We start from the raw sequence: 24,564 nt of genomic DNA on the forward strand, positions 1-24,564 counted from the left end.
TTTTCAAGACAAGGTCTCACTATGTAGACCAGGCTGGCCTCAAACTCACAGGTATCTGCCTGCCTCTGCTTCCCAAATGCTGGGATTAAAGGAGTACACCACTATGCCTGGCTTGAGCAAATACTTTATACATACTACTTTTCTTTTGCCAATACAGTTCCACAATTTTAAAATAATTTAGAATTGACAGCTTAACACATTAAATACAAACTTAAAAATATCAGGTAATTTACTCATCAAATGTTAGAATTATCCTTTAACACAAAACTAAAGTTAGTCTTAATGTTTCTATTGGTTTTTACTTTCACACTCAAATACATACATGTTTGTTTTAATATAAAAAGCACATCTTTTTTTTCCCAAATCTTCCTCCAGAAAGGGAAGCTACATTTAATGTAGAGCTTTAAAATTCTCTTCCTTCAAAAGAAGTGTCCTCCAATTGATGAAGCAAGGTACAACATAATGTCACATTAAGAGACTTTTAATTAACAAAGCACATATAAAATTATGTTGGACTATCACTGACATGGCTATATTTTAGAAATAATTATTTAGAGGTAATTATTTTGAGATTTACATTTAGTATTGTTAATGAGGGTTTTTGTAATAGATTAAGTTCTTTTCCACCATGTTCTACTTGCTGTCTATACAAAGCAAGTTGTGCCGGGCGTTGGTGGTGTACGCCTTTAATCCCAGCACTCAGAAGGCAGAGGCAGGCAGATCTCTGGGAGTTTGAGGCCAGCCTGATCTACAGAGTGAGTTCCAGGACAGCCAGGGCTACACAGAGAAAACTGTGTGGGTAGTTTGAATGTAATTGGCCCCTGTAAGCTCATAGGGTGTGGCACTATTAGGAGGTGTGGCTTTGTTGCAATAGGTATGACCTTGTTGGAGGAAGTATGTCATTGTGGGGGTGGGGTTTGAGGTCTCGTATATGCTCAAGTCACACTCAGTTGCAGTTCACTTCCTGTTGCCTTTGGATCAAGATGTAGATCTTATCCAGAACCATGTCTGCCTCCATGCTGCCATGTTCCACTATAATGATAATGGACTAAAGCTAAGCCACCCAATTAAATGTTTTCCTTTACAAGAGTTGCCATGTTCATGGTGTCTCTTCACAACTACTAACAAAACACCCTGTCTTGGGGGTGGAAAAAAAAGAAGTAGCAAGCTGTAACTTGTCATTTACTGTATGATGAGAGATTATATCTCTAGATTACCTAGTTATGTTACTTATAATTAGTGTGGACCAATAATAAAGGAATGAAATCAACTCACAGAACTTTCAGATCACCTTCATTTTAAAAGGTAACTGTCAAGCTGGGTGACTAAGCTTGCCTAATAGCAGCATTTGGGAGGCTGAGAGAGAAATATAGTTCAACTCTACCATGAGCTACATTGTGGAGTTCCAGATCAAGTTAAGCTACATCGCAAGATCTTGTCTAAAAAGACAAAACAAATGAAAACAAACAAAAAACTAGCTTACAGCTAGAGTGTTTTCCCACTTCCCAGACTAAAAGGCAGATGTAAAACCAAGCCAGCTTTGAACATATAGATGTAAGGCCAGTATCACAGCAGACTGTCAAACAAGATTGTGATGATTTCATAAGAACTAAGTCACCATCTTGGAACACTGACCTCTAGACTACTTGGAAAAATAAGCTTGTATAAAGTAGATTAATCCCCAGTCTTCACAGCTTTTTTACTGGGGGAGGGGGTTGTATGTGTGGATACATGGGTGTGTATGTGTGCATGTAGAGGCCAGATGATGTCAACCTCAGGAATCATTTCTCAAGAGCTGTCCATTTTGTTCAGACAGGATTAACTACTGGGACATGGGACTTGATGATGATTAGGCTAGTCTGGTTGGCCAGTGATTTCCAGGAATCTATGCCTTCCTGGTGCTGGTATTACAAGCATAGATCACCACATCCAGCTTTTATGTGGGTATTCGAACTCTTGTCCTCACACCTGCCCAGCCAGTACTTTACCCACTGAGCTATCTCCTCAGCCTCAACATTTTAAAAGATAACAAATTTAATTGACTTTGTAATAATTTTCTAGTTTGAGAATCTCTAAATTACTTTGAGAAAGAACAGCTAAGAATGGGTGTGGGGGGTGGCTTAGCAATACCATATAAAAATACTACATGGGAGATTAATTTAGTGTTATAAATGACAAATAAATTAGTAAGCTAAGAGTCCTTAGCTCTATGACTAGAGTTAGAATTGCATCAGGTTTTTTATTTCAATTTTCATACCAGGATACGGAATAGATTGAGAGAAATCATGCACCAAACAACTGTTAAAAAGCTAACACAGAATATCTAGCAAACATTGAAAGAGAAAGATTTACTGAAAGTTGAATACTAATTTAGACATTCTGGTGCTACTCATTAACCAAACAAATTCTCCTAATATAAAGATGTGATAGACCTAGTTAAACAGAAAAACATCTCTATTGCAATGAATAAACAGGACAGAAAGCACAATGACACAGAAAGTGAACCATCTGTGTCTAAGAGATGCCTGGAATTCTATGACTCAATGCTTGGAATACTATGAAGCTATTAATGACTCATATGAACATAATATTCCTCTATGTAAATCAAAATAAAAGCAGGGAATTAATTAAAAACTAAAGAAAAAATACAGATCTTATCTTTTTAGTAAGTTAAACAGTGAAAATTAGGCAATAAATAGCTAAAATTCCCTTTAGCAAAGTATGGCTTTTAAAATTACTCCTTTTTTAAAATGAAGAAATTCCAATCTGTCTTTAGAATAAATGATAGTTTAACTGAATCACTGTGTGAAACAAAATGCTGAAAACAAACTGGATGCCCCCTAAATGGTTACTTAAATAATGAGACAAGAAGCTCTTCATCAACCTCTATTTAACTAACTCAGATGATTAACCAATATTCTCGGTTTCCTGGATAAAATGAATAATTATTTTTTGCATATGAGGTACTCTGACTCATATAATCTTCCACTAACAAATCCATACACTCTTGATCATACAATGGAATCTGTGTTTACCAAGGGTAAAATGTGTTTGGAATTTATGTATATGTGGTTTATTTAAATAGCATTTAAACTGACAAATCAGGAATGAAGGACTAAGTATTTCTATGATCAACAGGCCAAATATTATTTTTAAAATTTAATAAAGGAAAGTTTTAAAAACATTTAAAAAGTGCTAGAGAACTGAAAGGGTCAGACAACTAAAGAACTAGGCTCTGTGCCTTAGTAAAGGGAGAAAGTAAAAATCACAGGAGTTTACTCCAAGACTAGCTTTACCCTAGTACCACAGGCTGGCCTACAACTCTCATGTAATCCATGGAGGCTCAAACTCAAGATCATCCTGCCTCTGCCGCCATGGTGACAAGATTATAGGCAAGTACCATCAAGCTTGGCTTAAGATGTTCAGTTAAGGGCTTAATTTCTCATACCACTTAAAGAAACTCAAAATGGAAGGTACAGATAATGCACTGTGAGTATAGTCCAAGAAAAATATTCACATTATTGAGTCATACATTATTAATGAAAGACCTTCAGCTTAATTAAAAAAAAATTCCTGGTGAATATTTTGTTACATTGAAATGCTTAGCAATGATCATACTTTCAACATATCAGAAAATCAGATTATGAGTTGGACATCTACACAATCAAATATTGTGCTTACAATTTAAATTGAGAGGGAGAGATGGGTAGATGGGGGGTGCTATAGGTCACAGGGGAATAAACATTGCATTATGGGAGTTCAAGAAGGAAAAGAAGCTGAGTTGTTGGTGCATGCCTATAGTACTAGCACTTGAAGGATACAGAGAGGCAGGAAGATCAGGAAAAAACATCTTTACTACATGACAACTCTGTCTCAAACAAACAACCCAAAAGAAAATATAGTGGGAAAGACAGGAAATACATTTAATGAAATAATAGCTAAAACCTTTGTATTAAAGAAAAAAACTTGAGACAGAAATGATATCCCATTTCAAATGTTATCAATGTGAGCATATACATATACACTTTATGGGTTAGGGAGACTGTTCATTCGGCTCCAGAACACACATAAAATGTGCAGTAGACCATGCCTGTAATTCAAATTCCAGCGATGGTGAGATGGGAGGCAGAGACAGGCAGATTCCTGGTTCTTTGACTAGGTAGCCTGGCCTATATGACAAGATTCAGGCCAATCAGAGATTATCTCAAACAAAAGGTGGAAAGCCCCTGAAGACTGACAGCCTCCCATGTGTAGGTAATCTGCAAGATTCAGGCCAATCAGAGACCTTATCTCAAACAAAAGGTTGAAATCCCAAGGACTGACAACCTCCCATGTGCAGGTAAGTACCTGCACTAATGTACACCCCCATCCACACATTAAACAAAGAAGTTATGGCATGTGCTTGTAATTTAAGTGTTGAGGGATGCAGACAAGAAGGTTCCTGGGGAATTGTTTAGCCTGTCAATGATAGATCCTGCCTCAATGAAAAGGTGCAAAGCTCTCTCTCAAGGGCTCACACTCAAGGTTGTACTGATTTCCATGTGCCAACCAAGCAATTTCCAAGTGTATACTGCTCCTTTCTCAACATATACAGATTTCTAAAAGACAGAGGCACAGTGGCAAGTTCTTGCAATCTCAGCATCTGGGAAGCAAAGACAGAAGATAACAGGGACTCACTAGCCAGCCACACTAGTCTAATTGGTGAGCTCTAGAACAATGAAATCCTGTTTCAAACAAGTAAATGGTTTCTGTGGTGCAACACACGTGGGGGATGGGATGACTTCTTTAACAAGACAAATGAAAACCTGAACTAAGTTAAAATTAATACCTCATGTTCAATGATACTACAAAGAATTAAGGCAACTTGGAATACAAGAATAGAATTTATAACACCTACAGTTCAAAGGGGGCCCATTCAGAATATGAAAAGCTGCTGCAAATCCAAGAGAAAACTCAAAAGAAAAATGGGCAAGAGACTTAAGAGGCTTGCTGTGTGTGTACATGCCAAACAAAGTCATTAAAAGTTAGGCTAGTCTATACAGTGAGTTCCAGGACATCCAGGGCTACACAGAGGGACCCAGTCTCAAAAAATAAAACAATAACAAAAGCAGCAGCAATCTCATTTTAACACTTTACTATAGCCTATTAAGTGTGCAGAAACTTCATTTCTTAAAAGATATAACCTTAAATAAAAATACTTTATAGCTTAAGAATGCCAATAAGGGGTTGGGGATTTAGCTCAGTGGTAGAGCGCTTGCCTACCAAGTGCAAGGCCCTGGGTTCGATCCTCAGCTCCACATACAAAAAAAAGAATGCCAATGATCACTTGAGCTACTAAAAACACTATTGACTGACTTGTTCAATTTAGAGTTGTCGAATTATTTTAATGTCTAACAAGCAACGAATTCGCAAAGTTCAATAAAATGAGACATGTCTGTATAATTAAGTGATTCATTCAACTTTATTATGCAATATTAAATTAAAAAATGTTAGCAGGACTCTTCAGTGTGTAACCCAGCAGTCAATGAAAGGCCATTTTTCCTGTAAATTTTGGTTTTGAGACAGGTTCTCACTCAAGTCCAGGCTGTTCTCAAGTTTGTGTACAATCCTCCTGGCCCTACTCTCAAGTGCTGTTAGTTACAGGCAAAAGCTATGACACTGGACTGAAGCTCAATGTTTTAATCTATAAATCAATCGGGATCCACTCATCTATATTCGTCATAAATGTAAAGGTTTCCTTTCCTTTTCTAAGACAGAATCTTGGTCTGTAACCTAGCCTGACATGGAACTTCTAATGTAGTCCAGCATGGTTTTGAACTCACAATTATCCGGTCTCTAACTCCCAAGTGCTAGGATTACAGGCACATGCCACCATACCTAGCAAATGTCCATCTTTTCTATACTTCAGGGTTTGGGATTATAAAGAAATATTTGTTACAGAAGTCTTGCAATAAGAGCTATTATAGTTGAGTACTACCTTTTAGTTCCTGGATCTAAAAGTGAATCTCCCAAAAGATATAAACATGACGAGGGACAGATCTCAAATAGGGCCGGGAACTTGTCTCAGTTAGTTGGTAAAGTGCTTACTTTGTAAGCATGAGTAAGTCTGATCTCATGGTGGCATGTGTGTGAGTAATCCCAGTGTTGGGGAGGTGGAGAAAGAGGAACCCTGAAGCTTCTTGGCCAGTCAGTCTAGCCTAATTAGTGGTCCCCTGGCTAATGAAGGAAGCTGTCTCAAAGGAGGATGATATTCCTAAGGATGGTTCCCAAAGTTGCTCTCTGTCCTCTACAAATGCACGCATACATTCATTTTTAAAAAAGAAATAAATGCTGTAATAGGAAGCATACATTAGTTTGTAGAGGCAGCCCTATCTTTTGCATTAATTTGTGGATTAAAAAGTTTGGTAAGTTTTCTTTTTTAAAACAGCTTTATTGAAATGCTATTTGCAAACATACTGAATGTACAATCCAGTGCTGAGTGGTACTCTCAGTTATATATGTATCTTCACAATCGACCTTGGGACATCTCATCATGCCAGAGAAGGTTCTTTCTCTTTAACCAGCAGTTCTCAACCTGTGGGCCACAATCCTCACAAGGGTCACATGTCAGGGAAGGATAGCTCAGAGAAAGCCAGTGAGAGAAACACAGTTTAGCTCAGATCAGAGCCAGCTCTGCCCCTGTCCAACTGACTTGTGAAATCAACCAATCACAGAGCAGGACAGCAGAATCCTGGCTCTAGGGCCCAGAACCAGGGAAAGAAACACAACCTGTGTTTGGGACCTGTGCCAGAGAAATGAACACTTTATCCCCAAACCCAGAACCCAGGAAATATGCCCTGACTCTGAAACTAGTACCAAAATAACACTCTTGGCCCCTAGAATCAGAGTCAGTGAAAGAAATGTGCCTTGGCCTTAGAGGTAGTGTCAAAAAGCCAAGAAAGGCCAGCGAAAGAAACACAGTTTGGCACTGAAATCAGGGCCATCTCTGCCCCTTGCCCACAAAACTGGCCAATCCCTGGGCAGAAAATAAACTAACCAATCACAGTTTACTCCGCCCCCTAGACATCCTATATAAACTGCCCTGCCCGGTCAGTTGTGAGCTATTCTCTCCACCCTGGTAGAGACAGCTACTCTCCTGGACTCCTCCTTCCCAAATAAACCTCTTTCTCAAAAGAGTATTGGGTGAAGACCTTCATTGACTGGTGAGCAGAAGAGCCTTGCTGGGACGTCCCTTAGTGGACTGAGCAAGGGGGAGCTGAGCAGAAGAGCCTTGCTAGGACGTCCCATAGTCCCATAGTGGACTGAGCGAGAAAGAGCTGGTAACACTGAGGCAGAGCCTGTGGCTCTCCAGGAAAGGAGCAAGATTGCTGTGTCCTGCAGGGAGACCATCCCCCATCACACCAGGCATATCCTGACTTTTCTGAAGAGTCAGGATACCCTTCCTTGCTGAAGCAATTCCAGGCCTTACTCTCCCAAGAAGTCAGGAACCTTCTTTTCCAAGGTTGGGCTGTTTCTTTGCAGTCCCAGCCATCATAGCTGTGCTAAACGGCTTTAGGTGTCAGGGACACCTTCAGGGCAGAGCTCTTGTTCTGAGTAGCTCGAGGTGTCCCGGATACCTCGCCCTCTAGGGCTGAACTGTCTCCTTGCAGTTTCAACCATCAACTGACTAACATTTTGGTGCCGGAACCCAGGACACCAAACCCAGAGTTTTTGCTGTTTACCTACAACTACAACACAAGGAACTGCATTACAGGGTCACAGCATTAGGAAGGTTGAGAACCACAGACTTAAACCATCCTCCTTACTTCCATTCTCCCTAGTCCTACCAAAATAAATACTGCATCTCTATGGGTTTGCCTGCTTTGCTTACATGTCTTCATGGTTTGTTTATACCATAGAATTATTAGTATTCCATTTTATTGATGAATAACATTCCACTGTATGGATATACAACATTTTTTATTTACTCAGTTGATGGAAATTTGAATTGCTTTCTTTCTTTCTTTTCTTTACTTTTTTTTTTTTTTTTTTTTTTTTTTTTGTCTATTACCAGTAACACTGCCATGAACATTTATTTCTACATAGAAAAATCTTGCCAAGTGGTGATGGTGCATGCCTTTAATCCCAGCAATTGGGAGGCACAGGCAGGAGGATCTCTGTGAGTTTGAGGCCAGCCTGATCTACAGAGCTAGTTCTAGGACAGCCAAGGATACACAGAAAAACGCTCTGTCTTGAAAAACAAAACAACACAACAACAACAACAATAAAAAAAAAAAAAAGAAAAGAAAGAAAGAAAGAAAGAAAATCTTCATGGAGACTTGTTTTTTTAATTTTTAGGAGGTATAGCCTTAGGAATGAAACAACTAGTTAATATGGCAACTGATATTTAGAGTTGAACTACTATTCTGTCTTCTACAGTGACTTCTTAGCAGAGTGATCAAGGGCTCTACTATCTGGAAATTCTTGGCATCATTTGTTACTGTCTGTCTTTTTAATTATCTCCATCAGACCCAGCACTGTGACACATGCCTTTAATCCCAACACTCAGGAAACAGATCTCTATGAGTTCAAGGTGTTCTTAATCTACCATAGTGAGTTCCAGGCAGCTAGGGTGACACAGTGAGACTCTGACTTAAAAAATAAACAAACGCAAAAAAACCCAACCCAAACTAAAAAACACAACTTCATCCCAGTGAGAATCGAGTAGCACTTATTAACGTTTTCCTGATGGCTAATCATGTTCCACATGTCTTCATGTGCTTATCAACCATCATGCACTTTCTTTGGCGATCTATTCATCCTTTGCCTGTTTGTTTTTTTTAATTGGGCTACTTGTCTTTTTATTAAGGATATAGGAACAAACAAACATAGTTTGTCCTATGTCTGTGACCAATGTGTCACATATTTAGGTTTCCTATTACCATCAGGAAACAAGCAATCAGTCCTGCTGTGGACTTGTTTGGATGACCTTTAATTCAAATTCAGTCCTAACACTCCCTACTTGGGAGGTAGTATTAAATGACACAGTACACTAGTCACAAGTTCCATGTTGTATTTTCTGTGCTTCTGACTATAAATTAAGAGTTCTCATGACCTCCTATCTTCCTGTGTATATGCCATTCCTTCAGGAACTCCCATGTGTGATCACTGGTGATCACACCAATCTTCAGTCTTTATTCTCCAGAAGCTACAAGGTGGATATGAAAGACCGTTAATAATGCCTTGGTCTTTCAGGTGATTGAATCCCATCCTGAAGCTATTTGGGGGCTCCTAGACTTAGTCATCTGACTAACATAAAAAAGACACTATCACACTTAAAAGTTCAAGGGTTTTAGGTGTTATGTGCCAATAAATGGGAAAGAAGTCAAACACTTTATAATATCAGATTCTACTAAAAAAACAAGAATGTGGTCTAAAGATATACACTAACAGCACTTATGAGAACATGAATTAACAATATACACTATAAAGTGCTATGTACACAGTCTATAGGCCACATGTATACCCTATAGAAACACAAGCTTATGTATACCATGTATACCAGAGACATGTTTAAAATAAACTTCATTGTTCATAGCACACAAAAACTGAAAATAACCTAACAATAGCAGGATGTATAAACTGTGTTGTTAACTCACTGGAACCAGGTAAAATTTTAAAATAAACCTACTGTAGAAAAGAACTCAGACCAGGGAAGTGATGGTGCATGCCTTTAATCCCAGCACTCAAGAGGAAGAGGCAGGCAGATCTCTTGAGTTGAAGCCAGCCTGACCTATACAGTGACTTCCAGAACAGCCAGGGCTACACACATAAACCCTGTCTTGAAAAAAAGAAAAATGAAAAAGAGAGGGAGGGGGGGGGAGGAAGAGAGAGAGAGAGAGAAAATTCAGACCCAAGTAATAATATACTGTATGTTATATGATCTATAGGATTCAAAATATGAAAGACTAAATTATGAGCAGAAGTTAAAAAAAATAAAGTCTAATATTTTTAAAGTAAGATTTGTGTGTGTGTGTGTGTGTGTATGCATTTCTGTGTGCATGTATACACGTATGTAAGTGTCCACAGAGGCCAGAGAGGGTGCTGGATCCCCTGGAACTGGAGTTATAGGTAGTTGTGAATCACAAACAAACTTGGGTCTTCTGCAAGAACAATACATACTTGTAACTACTGAGTCACCTCTCTAGTCCCCCAAAATGAAAATTTCATCATTCTGTAATTTTGAGGTATTAACATTCAGAACAACAAGAGGAGAAAAAAACTGGACACCAGTAATCATTTTTACAAAATATTAATTAAGGTCCATTTAAACTAAGGGGGTAGGTGTATTAGTACTAGCAAAAGATGTAGGCTCTGAAAAGGGATATCCAAGTTAAGACCAGTAGCTAAAGCCAGACCTGTAATCCCAAATACTCAGAAGGCCAAGGCAGGAATATTGAAAATTCAAGGCTTGTCTAGGAAACTCAGTGAGAACATGTTTCAAAGCTTATGTTGTCATCCTGTCACCCCACTCCCCCGCCCCAGGGTTTTTCTGTGTAGCTCTGGCTGTCCTGGAACTCACTCTGTAGACCAGGCTAGCCACAAATTCACAGGAATCTGCCTGCTTCCACCTCCTGAGTGCTGGGATTAAGGCCTGCACCACCACTGGCTGGCAAGTTTCAAAGTCTTAAGAAGGCTGGAGAGATCTCAGTGGTTAAGAGCATTTGCTACTCATCTTGGAGGACCAGGGTTTGGTTCTCAGTACCCACATAGTACTCACAACTTTAACTTTAGTTCCAAGGGATCCAACACCCTCTTTTGCCCTTGCCTGCATAGTTCACAAGACATATATGCAGGCAAAACCCTCATGAATAAAATAAAATTAAAAATTAAAAAAAAAAAAAGGTAAATAAGAGGGCTGGGGATATAGCTCTTCCTCTCACATGCCAGATTTTATGTTCAATCCTTAGCACTGAAACCCCCTTCCAAAACACAAAGCATACCTATTGGCTTGTTTTATTCTTCTGGGAAAGCCTTTTGAGTTCAAAAAAAGTTGTCAGAAAAATTCAAATACTATGCTCACTCTTTATATTCCTGAATACCAATTTGCTTCTATATGGAAACTAAGACTAAAAGAGATTACTTAAGATTCATGTAAAATATCTTGGACAGGCAAATAAGCAACTCAGTTTCTACATAAAAATAAAACAAAACAAAACAACCAACCACAAACCTTCCCTGAATGCCATTTCTTTACTAAACCAATGTTTGGAAATACTTGAGCTATTACATTTTGTACCTGATTTTTTTTTTTTTAAAGCATATATGACATCCTAAAACACTTCATTTACTACATTTTACTGGTATAGAACATCTTTGAAATAACCTTGGTGAGATGTATTCAAATCCTTGATTCTCTATAAAACTAACAAAAGCTGGGGAGATGGTTCAGTGTGCAAGTGTGGTTGTTCTGCAAGCAGGAGGACCTAAGTTCAAACCTCCAACATGGGAAAAACCAGGTGTGTCTGTGTCTGCCTGTAACTTTAGCATAAGAGTGTCAAGACAACAACAGGAAAAAAAGCATAGTGTTATTTTTAAATGTGTTACTAAGATAAATGTATTCTACAGTGATTATAAGACATGAAAAATTTATTTTAAGGATTCCTAGTAATTGTATGAAACTGCATATTTATTTAATAATTACAATCATTCATTTCATAGTAGAGAATCTCAATTATGTAGTGCCAGTAAAATATTTTCTTTGTGAATACAGCATTTGAGTGGGATGAAGCAAATTTTCCCTTTCAGTCCTGACTCAAAATAAAAGTATTTTGATTTGCACAATTTTGAATGTATTAGTTACTTATACTGGCTTGTGTGTACCAATAAACTGGCAACATGATCTGAAATGGAAGCCCCATGTTACCAAAAACTACACATTTGGCTCACTTGAATATTTGTGCAGAATGGCAGTGACCAGCATCCATCCTGTCTCTGCTCCCTGCTGCCCCAGGGTTCCATAATTTCTTGAGTTACTTTTATGATCTCCTGCTTGATAATCTTATAATCATAACTTTCTTCTCTGTAATAAAATAGTAAAAACTCAGCTTGTCAGAAAAACTCTAATGACAAGAACTTTTAGAAAAATGGCTTTTCTAAAAGTTGAGGTTCCTGACCTGAGGACTGAGGGCAAAATGATTTGAATGTAATCTCCCCAAAATGTAGGTACTGCCAACGGGACAGTGAAAGGGATGGGGGGGGGTTTAAGAGATGATAAGGCATTCTAATATGATTGAGTAATAAATAATTCTTATGGGGGTCAACAAAATGGTAATTTTGGTAAATCCATGGAGTTTGCTGGCTAGCCAGTCTAGCTGGATCAGTACTTCAGGGTCAGTGACACCTTGTCTCAAAGAATAAGGCAAAGAGTGTCAGGAAGGCACTCAACACTGACGTTTGGTCTCCACATGTGCATGCATATATATACACACAAGTCTCATACAGATTAACTTTCATCTATAAAGGGACGGCAGCTTTCTCTAAAAGTAACTAATACTTTAGTTGTTAATACCAACTAAAATAACTATCCATAAATTTTACCTTTGCAAATGTCCAAAAAAGCTATGCAGTATGTAGTACTATGTAGTATGGTTTAGGGACCCCACCAGATAACATAAACTTAGGAACTATATTAGAAGGATAAGATAAGTTCCATTTTGCTTTTATCATACCTCATCCAAAATAGCACTGTACTACTACATAGAGGGTTCTTCTGGGTACCCTGTTTCTACTATAGTGGAAAACCAAAGCTAGAGGTAGATTCTAAATTCAGAGTCCTAGGATTTGATACTTCTTTGTAGACAGTCTCACCACATGGGAGACACTTAGGGTGGCAGGGCAGACCATCTACAATCAGAAGGAGAATGTTGAGGGTCACGGAAATGAGCAGAAAGATCTTAATGGTAGCTGTGCATTCTGGCCAATGGAGATGTACTTCCAGAAAGAATTTTACTCCATGTAAATTGATTCATCTCTCGTATGGAATGTTAAAATCACAGTGTTTATAATTTATACACCTTGGCCTTTTGTTTGCAATGAGCTTCTAGAGCATGTAAGCTTTTTCCAACATACTCATAAAAAGGTCATCTTCAGTGAGAATGGCTGTGTTACAGGGAAGAGGGCCTGTTAAACAGGTTGTGTACAGAGGGAAACTTAAGCATTTCAAAGTAAATGAAACACCATTTACATTAGGAATAAAAAGCACAGAATATAGAAAAATCTGGCAAAAAAGTCATACTCAATGAAAGTAAAAAATATTGGTAAAAGAAACTAAAATTTATCTAAGTACATAAGCTAAAAAATATCTAAATATTGTGCTATATCTACTGATCCTAGACATTTTTAACTTTTGTGAATCTTATTTTGACAGTGAATGATGAAATAGAAATATTTTTCTGCTAACTTCACAAGATGGTACTTTGAGTAAAACTAAGTAATTTTTTAAAAGTTCATACAAATGTCTGTCTCTGAAGTCAAATTTTGTAAGTAACACTAACTAATTTCTACCACTCTGGATAGAGAAAAATAATTTTTACTTGCAGAAAAACAGCTTTCCTATAAGTACAGATCAGACTTTTCTCTGAAGTGGGGTGCCATCAATATTTCAGATTAAATTATTTGATAACTACAATATGACATCAAATTCTTATATATTCTAAGGAAAGATATTTAATTATTATTTTAGTCATATAAATAAAAAAAATGAAATCTTCTGGGTAAAGTCAGAAAAGCACTCAAAGTCATTGAGAATTTTTGGAGAATCCTAAATTTGGGTTCAAGAATGACTCTGAAGCTCATTAATGTAACCCTAAATATATACAACAAAAGCATAGTGTCAGTGCTGAAGCTGTTGGGATTTGTTCAAAGTTGTACATCTAAAATGGTGAAAAAAAATTTGACTCATAGTCTACAATGTTCTTTATATTATAAACACCATATAGCTTTAATTTTTATGTTATTTATCCCTAGTGGTTTACAGTGCTTCTTTCATAAGTAACTTTTCATTTTTCCAGAAGTTTGCTATTTCTGTTGTAAGCAACTACTTTTTTGTTTCTTCTTCCTATGAAAATACGGATCCACTCCAGATATAGCAATGAAAACAAGATCCTAATCTTTCCCCAAGAAATGAATGAAGCAGGCAACAAATCACAACTGATATAAGCAAATTAATTAATTAATTAAATAGATAAATAATCATTTTCTATTTTGCCTGCTGATAGAACAGGCCTGTAACCACCAAGACTTCAGGGCTTTTTCATCAGTATTCTAGAAAAGATGTTTCCCCCTGATTTGAAAGGAAATCTAGAGAATATTCTTTCTGCTTTGTCTGTTTTGAATATGTACAGTTGTTACTCATCCCATGTTGTCAGGACAAGGCTCAGATCCTAAACTCTGCATTGTCATAAGGACAACTGATAATCATCTTGCTCTGGAGAAATTATTCAACAAGCATGCTTAAGGCTTTGAATTTGATCACCAACACTACAACAAATAACTTCCATCAACAAACTACACATGCAATAAGCTTCCATTTCCTTAACCAGTAAGCTGCCTTATTTGAGTTCAGATGCCTAGGAGGTATGCAGAAGCTAGGGGTGGAAGCAAGCATCTGCAACCCCAGGCAGTGCTGGGTGGTTACAGACAGGCAAATCTCTAGATTAAGTGAAATACCTTGCCCAAAATATAAGCTAAAGAGCAACTTGAAGAGACATCCAATGTCAACATCTAACCTCCACATGCAGAGACACATAGGCACACACACAAATACCATATACACATCTGCATAAAATAACCTTTAAAAACATGAAATCTCAGTTTCAAGGAGTATAATTCTTCAACACTTAACCTTTGTTATGACCAGGAACCTATTACATTCTCCCTCAAAGAAGGGCCACTGATATTTCTTATAGTGCTAATGATGTTCAAAAACAAGGCTCAATTATTTTTTCCGTTTAAGGTATTTTGACCTAATAAAATAAGAGAAGCAATGGCACCTACAAGCTTTGTAATGATTATTAAAGTTAAAGATCAAAAACCAAACGAAGTAGTGTATGACTATTTCCCTTCTGCTCATACATCTATATCCTACAACTATTTTCTGTGCTAGGCAAAGTAGACTTGCTATGACAGCCTAATTAGGTAAAGTGAACCACGTACTCCATTTAAAATAAATAAATCCTGAATTAGGTGCATGCTTCTCCAACTAAATATAAACCAAGAAGCCATTTACTTAAAAAAGGTTTAGGGGAAAAAAGTTATGATAGTAGTCTCCAGGTCAACACTCCATGTTCTTAGAAATCAACCATTTGAGACAATAATGCAAATGTACTCAGGTAATCTGAACTAAAAAAAAAAAAAAAGATTAGATATTTACCAACATTAAATAGTCAGAGTACTCTAGAAAAGTAAAGAGAAAGATCAGAGTTCAAGATGTGTTTGTAGTATATGCTTTTTTATAATTACAAAAAATTCTAGAACATCTCTTTTGGTGGTGTTACAGCAGCTTTAGGAGTCATGAGACTTTTCATGCCATCCTTAGCTCAGAGGAACATTTGTTTCCAGAGAATATTACATCTACTATGTTCTTAAGTTCAAAAAGTTTTCAAACAATTAGTCCCTCATAATTGTGTCTAATTAGGAATCAGGAGTCTTTGTATATGTATGTGTCTCTGTGTGTGTGTGTGTGTGTATCTATCTACCTATCTATCTACATAGAATCAAACAAATATGACCCATGAAAATGGAAAGACTATTTGAAAAGAGGAAGGGATGGGGAGGATAGGAAAGGGTAATGGAGAGTAAATAAGATCAAAGTACATGATTTACTTAAACAAAAATGTCACTAATGAAGCCCACAATTTTGTATAGCAAATATACACTAATAAAAAGTCTTCATTAAACTCTCACCACAATTATTTACAGAAATCACATCTGATTTCATAATCAAAGTAGATACATTTTAACTTTACAGAAATCTTTTCCGTCAAGTTTTTAAAAGAACCCTTATATCTAAAAAAGCATTATTACAAAATGTCATATTTGCAATTTACTTTCAAAACATAGTTCAACAAAAGAAGAACATATGTATCTAGACACACACATACACACATGCACACATGATCTATCTTTGTGAACGAGAGTGAACAGTAAAATGTTATCAATGTTGAAGCAAAGGAAGGGTCCTGAGACTATTTTTCAACACTCCTATATTTGAAAATTTTAAAGTAAAAAGTTCAGAGGACAAAAATCTTTTAATTGGCTTCGAGGAGCTGTGGGTTTTCAGATAGTACATTACATATGTTCAGTGTTCCCCTTTGGATCCCAAGCAAGACTCCTCTGCCTTCACAGAAAATAACTGTTGCAGAATTATGCTTTTAAACAAAAACATGCAAACAAAATTACAATACTAGGAAAGAGGTATTTTAAAAGTAGGTTAAGCCGGGGGATTGTGGCACACGCCTTTCATCCCTGCACTCGGGATGCAGAGGCAGGCGGATCTCTGTGAGTCTGAGGCCAGCCTGGTCTCCAAAGTGAGTTCCAGGAAAAGCACCAAAAAGTTACACAGAGAAACCTTGTCTTGAAAACCAAAAAAAAAAAAAAAAAAAAAAAAGGTAGGTTAAAAAGGTTGGTGTAAGTGAATTAACTGCTTTACCTGAAAGTTAACATCTTCTTTCTTAAATATTAGTGCTCGAACTTCATCTGGATCACCATTAAATATAGCTTGCACCAGTGATGGCTAAAAAAAAAAAGTAACAAAACATTAATCATATCATATGTATAATTTTAAAGATATTTCTGCATGGTTTCTAAAGCTAATGTTTTTTCTCCCTTGCAGCCATAATCTTTTTTGAAAGGTTTGAGACATTTCATGCAGACTGATCATATCAAAGTATGGGGTTCATCCTGTGGGGAGCAAGTATAATAAAGAAGCTTAATTAATAAATCTATTCAAAAGTAATTCGACCAAAATAAAGTAATAGACACTCATTTTATTTCTTATATGAAAGCCCTCTGCTTATACATGATGAAAAGAAAGACATATATACACAAATATAAGTCTGATAATTCAAATCTATTTTTGGAAAAAAACCAGTCAAATAAGCAATTATTAATCCCACTGAGGGCTATGAAAGAAGGAGATTTTTAATAACATACATGGGGTTCCTACTATATGTATATAATGATAGAAATCCCAGAAAGGAAATTTAGCAACTGATAAAAAAAAAAGTCAAAACCAAAAAATAATATACATCTGAATATGAAAAGATAAATATATGCATGTCTAAATACAATTTCCTAAAAACTACATAGCCTCTCCAAGGCATTATATTATACTAGTCAAATAAGGAGTTAGTTGACAACAGTGTTCAAAGCAAGGTTAAGGATGTACCCTGATTCTTTTTAATATAAAGCCTTGCATGCAAATAGGTAAAATTCTTTATAGAAAAGGCTATGCCTTGACGTTGCTGGTAGTAGTCAACCTTTTCAAAAATATGCAGAGTTCCTGATTCTTGTCAGATCAGTTCTAAAACCAAAAGAAAACAAGAGCATGTTTTCATAACTACTTCTTAGTTTATTTTCAAGTCCTCAAAAGGAGATGAACAGATGTAGTCTAAAGTGGAACCTAAGCATTTGAAAAAGGAAAATTCAGTAATGTGCTCATTTTACATACAAATAATACTGCATCATACAGACCCATATATTGCCTGGAGCTTCTAATGAAACTAGAAAATTTAACTCAATGTAATTCTTAAAAAATTAAATTTACATAACTAGCTCTATAAAATATAATCAACAGAAACTTTCATAGCTTACCAATACACTTCCAGAGGGTGGAGAATGTAGAGATTTACTTTCCTGGGGCAACTTAGAAATGAATACAGGAGAATCATCTTCTACCTCCTCCAAGACAACAATACACACTCGACTCATTCGCTCTTTTGTAACACTCAACTCCACGCTATGGGATAGGAGTCACAGTGGAAGGAGCACAAGCGGTTTCTCCTCCTCTTCTGTCTACCACTTACGAACATTCTCTGAACAGTGCAGCTGGTTTTATAGTTGGTGATATTAGAGAAACTCAAGTTTAAAATTATGATACATAACTTCCTAAAATAAAAACCTATTTCTTTCTGCCAGGTTATTACAATCTATAAAGTTTCACATTGGTGTGTCAATAATTAAAACTCTGTCAAGAACTAATTCTTTTAAAAATATTTTTCTTCCACCAAAGTAAGTTACATTGAGCTCTGAAATTTACTTGTACAAACAATCATTGTTTTGGGTGACACGCCAGCACAGCATAAAAAATGAAATTAGAAACAACTGCTATGATAGAAGTGGCCACGGATATCCCCACTCTTGTCTGCAAGGTCATACAGTTACCAGTAGGCTGGGCGGCTTGTGGCTGAAAAGAAAAACAGAATCTCACTATTCTGTTTCCACTTCTACTTTGTCTTCATTTTTTTTCAGCTTCACTGACTTAACACAGATATTATCCAGGAAATAAACAAAAAGATATAGAATTTAGCCTAAATCCTAAAAATTGAAGGGTTGACAATTCTCTCTGTGTTCAGGAAAGAAAGAAAAAACAAACAGCCACCACTCTGCATTAACAGCAAAGCTGCAGCACATTTACACGTGATGAGTCAGATCACAGGAGACAACAGGACTACTGGTACGAGAACACAAATTGATTAATCCAAACTTCGCATATAACAGCCGAAACACAGATAGCTTTATCCCATCAGGAACATAGGCAAGGCAAAGCTTTCATTCTTTCTCCATCAGGCAGCTGTTTCTGGCTGCCCAGCAAAAAGAAACAGGCACCAGGCAGAAATGGTGTCAGTGGAGAATCCTAACACAACAAGCAGACAGGAAAAAAATCAGAAGACCTTTGAGCTCCAATTACTGCTTCTGAGTTTTCATTTAAAAAAAGAAGGAAAGAACGTAGTTTATCACTCTAGTATTTCCTTTCATTTCTACACGAATACAGCTTCCATTAAACGGTCTTCATTCAGAGGAAAAACAGCAGACTGTGCATCTTCTCTGAGCCAACTACTTTATTCAATCATCTGCCTCTGTGCCAAGAGTTTCCTTCCCTGGTAAAAACCGCTACAGTTATCCTTTTCAGTTGATTTCAGATGCTTTCCTGTTCCTCAGATGATCTTGCAAAATGCCGCTGATATCCTCAAATGAGTAGGCCCTTGAGAAATATCTACACAACCTCAGAATCGGTCCCGCAGAAGCATTTCAACCCAGCAACAGTCTGAAGAGCAAAGACTGCAACCCGCAGGACGAAATGCCTAGTAATGCTCACATGTTACACTTACCAGAGAGCTGAGCGACTGCTCAGGATGTAACTTCCTCTAGCAGGAGAAAAAAATAGTGCATTTGGACAGCCTTCACAATTAGAAGGTTCATGCCAGTTCTGTGACTAATCCAGATCAAACTGAAAATTCTATAACTGAAAAATAAGTGCGCTTTTAACATTTTCCACTAAAAGCCACAAGGAAATCTGGTGTACTGCCTCTGCTGACTAACACTGGCTTTAGCAAGTAAACAATCCCAAACAACTTAACTGCTTTCGTATGCCACAGTACAGCAAATGTTTAACTCCATGCTAACAACTGCAGTAAGAATGTCTGTAGTGAATTTATGAGAGCTCTCAAGAAGAAAGAGAAATATCCTATCAGACTAAAAACCATGAAGCTAAGTTAAGGTGCATTACTCTTATTTTTGCCAAGACCTTTTTCTTCCTCCTCCTAATGTTAAAATTTTATGAATCATTTGAATTTTCACTGAAAAAATTAAATAATACCTTCCTATCTGAACACATTCTAAAGTATTAAAAACAATTAAGCAGCTGCATAAAATCTTGTCCTGAATTATTCACATGTCAAAAGAGCACAGAATCTTACAAAGATAACAACCAACCAACTCCTCCTTCCCGATAAAGTAATTTCCCAAAAGCTACAATTAAGTGTGAAAATCAACCATTTGGGGACTGGGGTTGTAGCCCTTTGTCTAGCATGCACCAGGTCACGGGTTTCATCCTAAATACTGCAAACATACCATCCAAACCTCTTTGAAGTTGGCTTTTACTACTTTTCTCACTCACTTTGCCCCAGACTAAGAGTATTTCCCAATTTATTACAAAGAAATACTATGCCCCACGTTGGTCTGTATTTTCCCCTTTTAGCATCCCATATTCTTATAAGCAAACTCATGCTATTTCTGAGCATTTTATTTTATGCTTGGTGCTATCTGTCCTTCCTTAATATAATAATCTCCTACATTCCCATTTTATACAGGAAAAAAAAGAACTCAGAAATCAATTATTTTGCCCGGTCATCCAAATGATCAAAATGCTTGATGCCAAAAACATATATTCCTACTATCAATAAAATTCTTTTAAAATTTTAATGCTATGTATAGAAATGATCATTAAAGAAAACCTATAAATAATATTGAAAGTTTAGGTAACAAAAGATATTATTTATTTGTGAATAAGTTATTTTTGAATGAGCATTTCAATGCTATTCTTTGTTTAAGCCAATTTACTTGTTAAATCATGGGGGGAGAGTTAATATAGGTAAGAACATCAGAAATTATAAACAACAATTGCTGGAAATTGTAAATATCCATCTACAGAAGAACCAACATTCACATGGGTTCAATAGTTATCTTCTGTGGGGAGGGTGGATAGGATTTTGCTATGTTGCTCAGGCTGGCCTAGAACACTGAACAGATTTGCCTGCTTCAACCTCCCTAGTAGATGGTTCTCTAGGTACATGTCACCATGTCTGCTTCTATTAGTTACTTTAAAATCTATAAAATGTTTTTAAAGACAAATATGCAAATATGCAACATACATAAATATTACCCATCTCCATATAGTTGAATCAAATATATCATTCTAATAATTGATACATATAAAAATGAAATTATAAAATGTTTTTAAAGACAAATATGCAAATATGCAACATACATAAATATTACCCATCTCCATATAGTTGAATCAAATATATCATTCTAATAATTGATACATATAAAAATGAAATTATAGTAACATCCTAATGCCCACTTTCAGGGTTCTTCTTCAAAATAGAACCTCTTTTCATACAAATAATTTTAACTTGTTCCAAACTATCTAGTGTGTAAGTTCACCTACTTTTGACTGAAGAAGTTGCATCCTATTTCTTGTTTGAGCCCAACTTTTACACTGAAGGTTTTCCCAACCATTTTGTATTTGTCTGTGTGTAGTGGTGGTGGTGGTGGTGGTGGTGGTGGGGGTTGAGACAGGGTTTCATTGTGTAGCTCTGGCTGTCCTTATTCTGTAGACCCGGTTGAACTCACAGAGATTGCCTATCTCTGCTTCCTGAGTGCTGGGATTAAAGGCATGTGCAACCACTGCCCAGCTTCCCAATCATTCCATAAAATTTATCCTACAAAATTTTAAAATTTAATTTAAAGCCCCTATGTCAGCACCTACACCATGATTGGAAAATGAAGTGTTAACACATCAGTACTACATAAATCTAATGAATTTAGAAAAATTCATAAAGGATGGCAAGACTGGACCAACTCTACTCAAAGTGTAATATATTGTAATAATCTAAAGGCACACAAAAATCACCTTGAACAACAATATTTATTTTAAAGACATTTACCAAAATACATAGCATTGATTGAACAAATATTCAATCTTATTTCTTCTATGCACAGCACATCAAATAACCAGAAAATATTGTATGTGTATAAAAACTTCATCTGCTAAGACCTTACACAATATAAACAGGGTGTTATATTATAAATAAGCAGTACAAGAACACAAAAAGCTGAAAGGCAACATAGACCAGAGGCTTACATATGAAACACAGATCAGATCATACATTCATGAGAAAGTGAACAGCATACAAATTCATTAACTGTAACTGGCATGTAAGGTAACTTCCAATTGTCCAGCCTCTTAAAAAGGAGGTTGGGACACTAATGGATACTTTTATAAAGCTATCCACAAACCTCACTGTTATGTTTTCTTGTTTTAACTTTGATTTTTTTTTTCCTCTCAAAGAAACCAATACCAACTAGCTGGAGCTTTTAGGATCAGAACTCATTCTTACATTGAGGGGAAAGGCTCTAAAACACCATTTGTACTGCATGAATAAACTACTCAAATCTTAGATGTATGATCTAATATACAGTATTATCTAATAGATATGAAGATACCCACATGAGTAATTTAAATACTCTTATATAGTCATTACATTTTAAAAGGGTAAGCAAAAACTGCTAAAATTAAATTTTTAACATGTCCAAAATAAGATGCAGAGACCCACAGCATTATGTGGAGGGAGGAAGGGAGGGAGGGGGAGGGAAGAGGAGAGAGAGGGAGAGAGAGAGAGGGAGAGTGGGAGGGAGGGAGACAGAGAGAGGGAGAGAGAGGGAGGGAGGGAGAGAGAGAGGGAGAGAGAGGGGGGGAGGAAATGGGAGTCTATCAAATCCCTCCCCTCAGATCTCAGAAAATCCTGTGGAAGAGGGGGAAGACTGGCAGAGCCAGAGGAGATGATGGAAGGTGAGAACAAGGCCTCCTGAATCAACTAAGCAAGGCACACATGAGCTTACAGAGGTTGAAGCAGCAAGCATGGGGGCCTATATGGGTCTACACCAGGACCTCTGTGTATATATTATAGCTGTTAGCTTATTTTCATGGTACTCCTGAATGTGAGAGCTTTTCCTCCTGTTGGGTTGCCATGTCCAACTCCAATATGGTCACTCTTACATACTGCTGATGGTAGTAATGTCAATTAGTTCAGCCACTATGGAAATCAACGTGAACGTTCCTTGAAAAGTTAAAACTACAACTACCATATGACCCATCTATAACACTCTGCAGTATATGCCCAAAGAAGTCAAAGACAGTATGTGACAAAGATACTGTGCATCCATCATTATCACAGCACTAACAATAGCCAAGCTACAAAATAAGCCCGGGTGCCCCAATCAACAGTTAGAAGGGAATTTACTCATGAGTTATGATCACAAGGATGCAGAAAGGAGGATGGTTTGCATAGGGAAGATCAATAGAAAAACATTTGAAGATAAAACTTTCATTGTATTTGGTCAAAATTAAGGAGTAATTTTTCCTATTTCCTATTCTCAAATATATTTTCTTCAGGAATTTTTTTTTTTTTTTTTTTTGGTCAGAGCTGAGGACTGAACCCAGGGCCTTACACTTACTAGGCAAGCACTCTACCACTGAGCTAAATCCCCAACCCCCTTAAATATATTTTCTTAAATTTGACATTTTTTCTTATGTCAGTGGCATTTATACAAGGGTTTCCTACAGTCTAAGAATGCCCCCTCTTAAAACAAAACAAAATAAGAAAACTCTAGAACTCTCACAGTGTTTTCCATTATTAGTGTGTTGTGAATAACTTATACTGGTGGGAAAATTAACTCTGGAAGAAAATGACAAGGTTTAACTTTTGTAATATGTAGTTTCCCTCTTTCTCTGTAATATGTAGCTTGCCTCTGGTTGCTACTTTAATTTAACCACCATTAACCTCTCCCTTCTTATAGCCTACCTTCAGTTTTGTTTGGAAGTCCACTTCTATATCCCATATGACTTGGAAAAATCTTGAATAGAGTAAGGTGATCATGGTAATTCTATTCTACCTACTAAGTGACTCATTTAGTAATTGAGATGCAATCTGAGCTAGCTTGCTCTGTCACATGCCAGGGAAAGTCAGCTGTAGTGCTTCTAGGAAAGTCTTTATTTTTGGACCTAAAAAGAAAGAAGGAAATGGCCCTCCAACTGGACAACAATATGTTTGATAATAACACCATGAAGTATGCTAGGCATTGCATGACTGAATGGAGTTATCCTAGAGCCCATGCTAAGTCTGAAAGAGGGAAAAGCTGAAAAGAAAAAGTGATTGACCTCTTATGGTCATAGCATTGAGTAACCAAACCATTTACCCTAAAGCACAGTATTTCAATTCCTACTACTACAAGACCCTTTACTATTTAATCCAGTTTCTATTTTAACTATAAAGTATTTTCAGTTTAAAATAGCCCTAATATTAGAAAAAAACAATATTGTATTACAAATAAAAGACTCATTAAAATATGGTTTTTTGTTTTTTTTTCCGAGACAGGGTTTCTCTGTAGCTTTGAGCCTGTCCTGGAACTCAATTTGGGGACCAGGCTGGCCTCGAACTCACAGAGATCCACCCACCTCTGCCTCCCGAGTGCTGGGATTACAGGCGTGTGTCACCACCGCCCGGCCAAATATGATTAACCTTATATTGGCTTAAAAGTTTTTAAGAATGTCTGTGACTCTGTATATGATGAATATGAAAAATTACAGCATGATTGTTGGCAGGTTTAACAACTAAATTAGCTAAGATTGGACTAGTCATAGATTCTAATAAGATATCTCCTTTGTTTTTAAGAAGTTTAGGACCAGCCACAACTAATGGAATTAATATTACTTAACAGTAATAAGCATGGCATTTTATA

At 36.8% G+C, this 24,564-nt stretch overlaps 1 protein-coding gene across 3 annotated transcripts in view; it reads right to left on the bottom strand.

The window, feature by feature from the left end:
* Ankrd28 (ankyrin repeat domain 28) overlaps window positions 1-24,564 on the bottom strand; it is a 153,333-nt gene that overhangs the window by 72,473 nt on the left and 56,296 nt on the right. Inside the window, exons 1-2 of one of the 3 annotated variants that reach the window (XM_036176710.1) lie at window positions 19,371-19,483; window positions 16,691-16,774 (exon numbers count right to left, since the gene is read on the bottom strand). In XM_036176710.1, the coding sequence (XP_036032603.1) occupies window positions 16,691-16,704 (14 nt within the window). In that variant the 5' untranslated portion in view covers window positions 16,705-16,774; window positions 19,371-19,483. Of the gene's footprint in view, window positions 1-16,690; window positions 16,775-17,853; window positions 19,484-24,564 lie in introns of those variants that run through there. The other 2 variants (XM_036176707.1, XM_036176708.1) reach the window with 2 other exon arrangements.

The sequence above is a fragment of the Onychomys torridus genome, unplaced genomic scaffold (assembly GCF_903995425.1).
Source record: "Onychomys torridus unplaced genomic scaffold, mOncTor1.1, whole genome shotgun sequence".
Taxonomy (NCBI): Eukaryota; Metazoa; Chordata; class Mammalia; order Rodentia; family Cricetidae; genus Onychomys; species Onychomys torridus.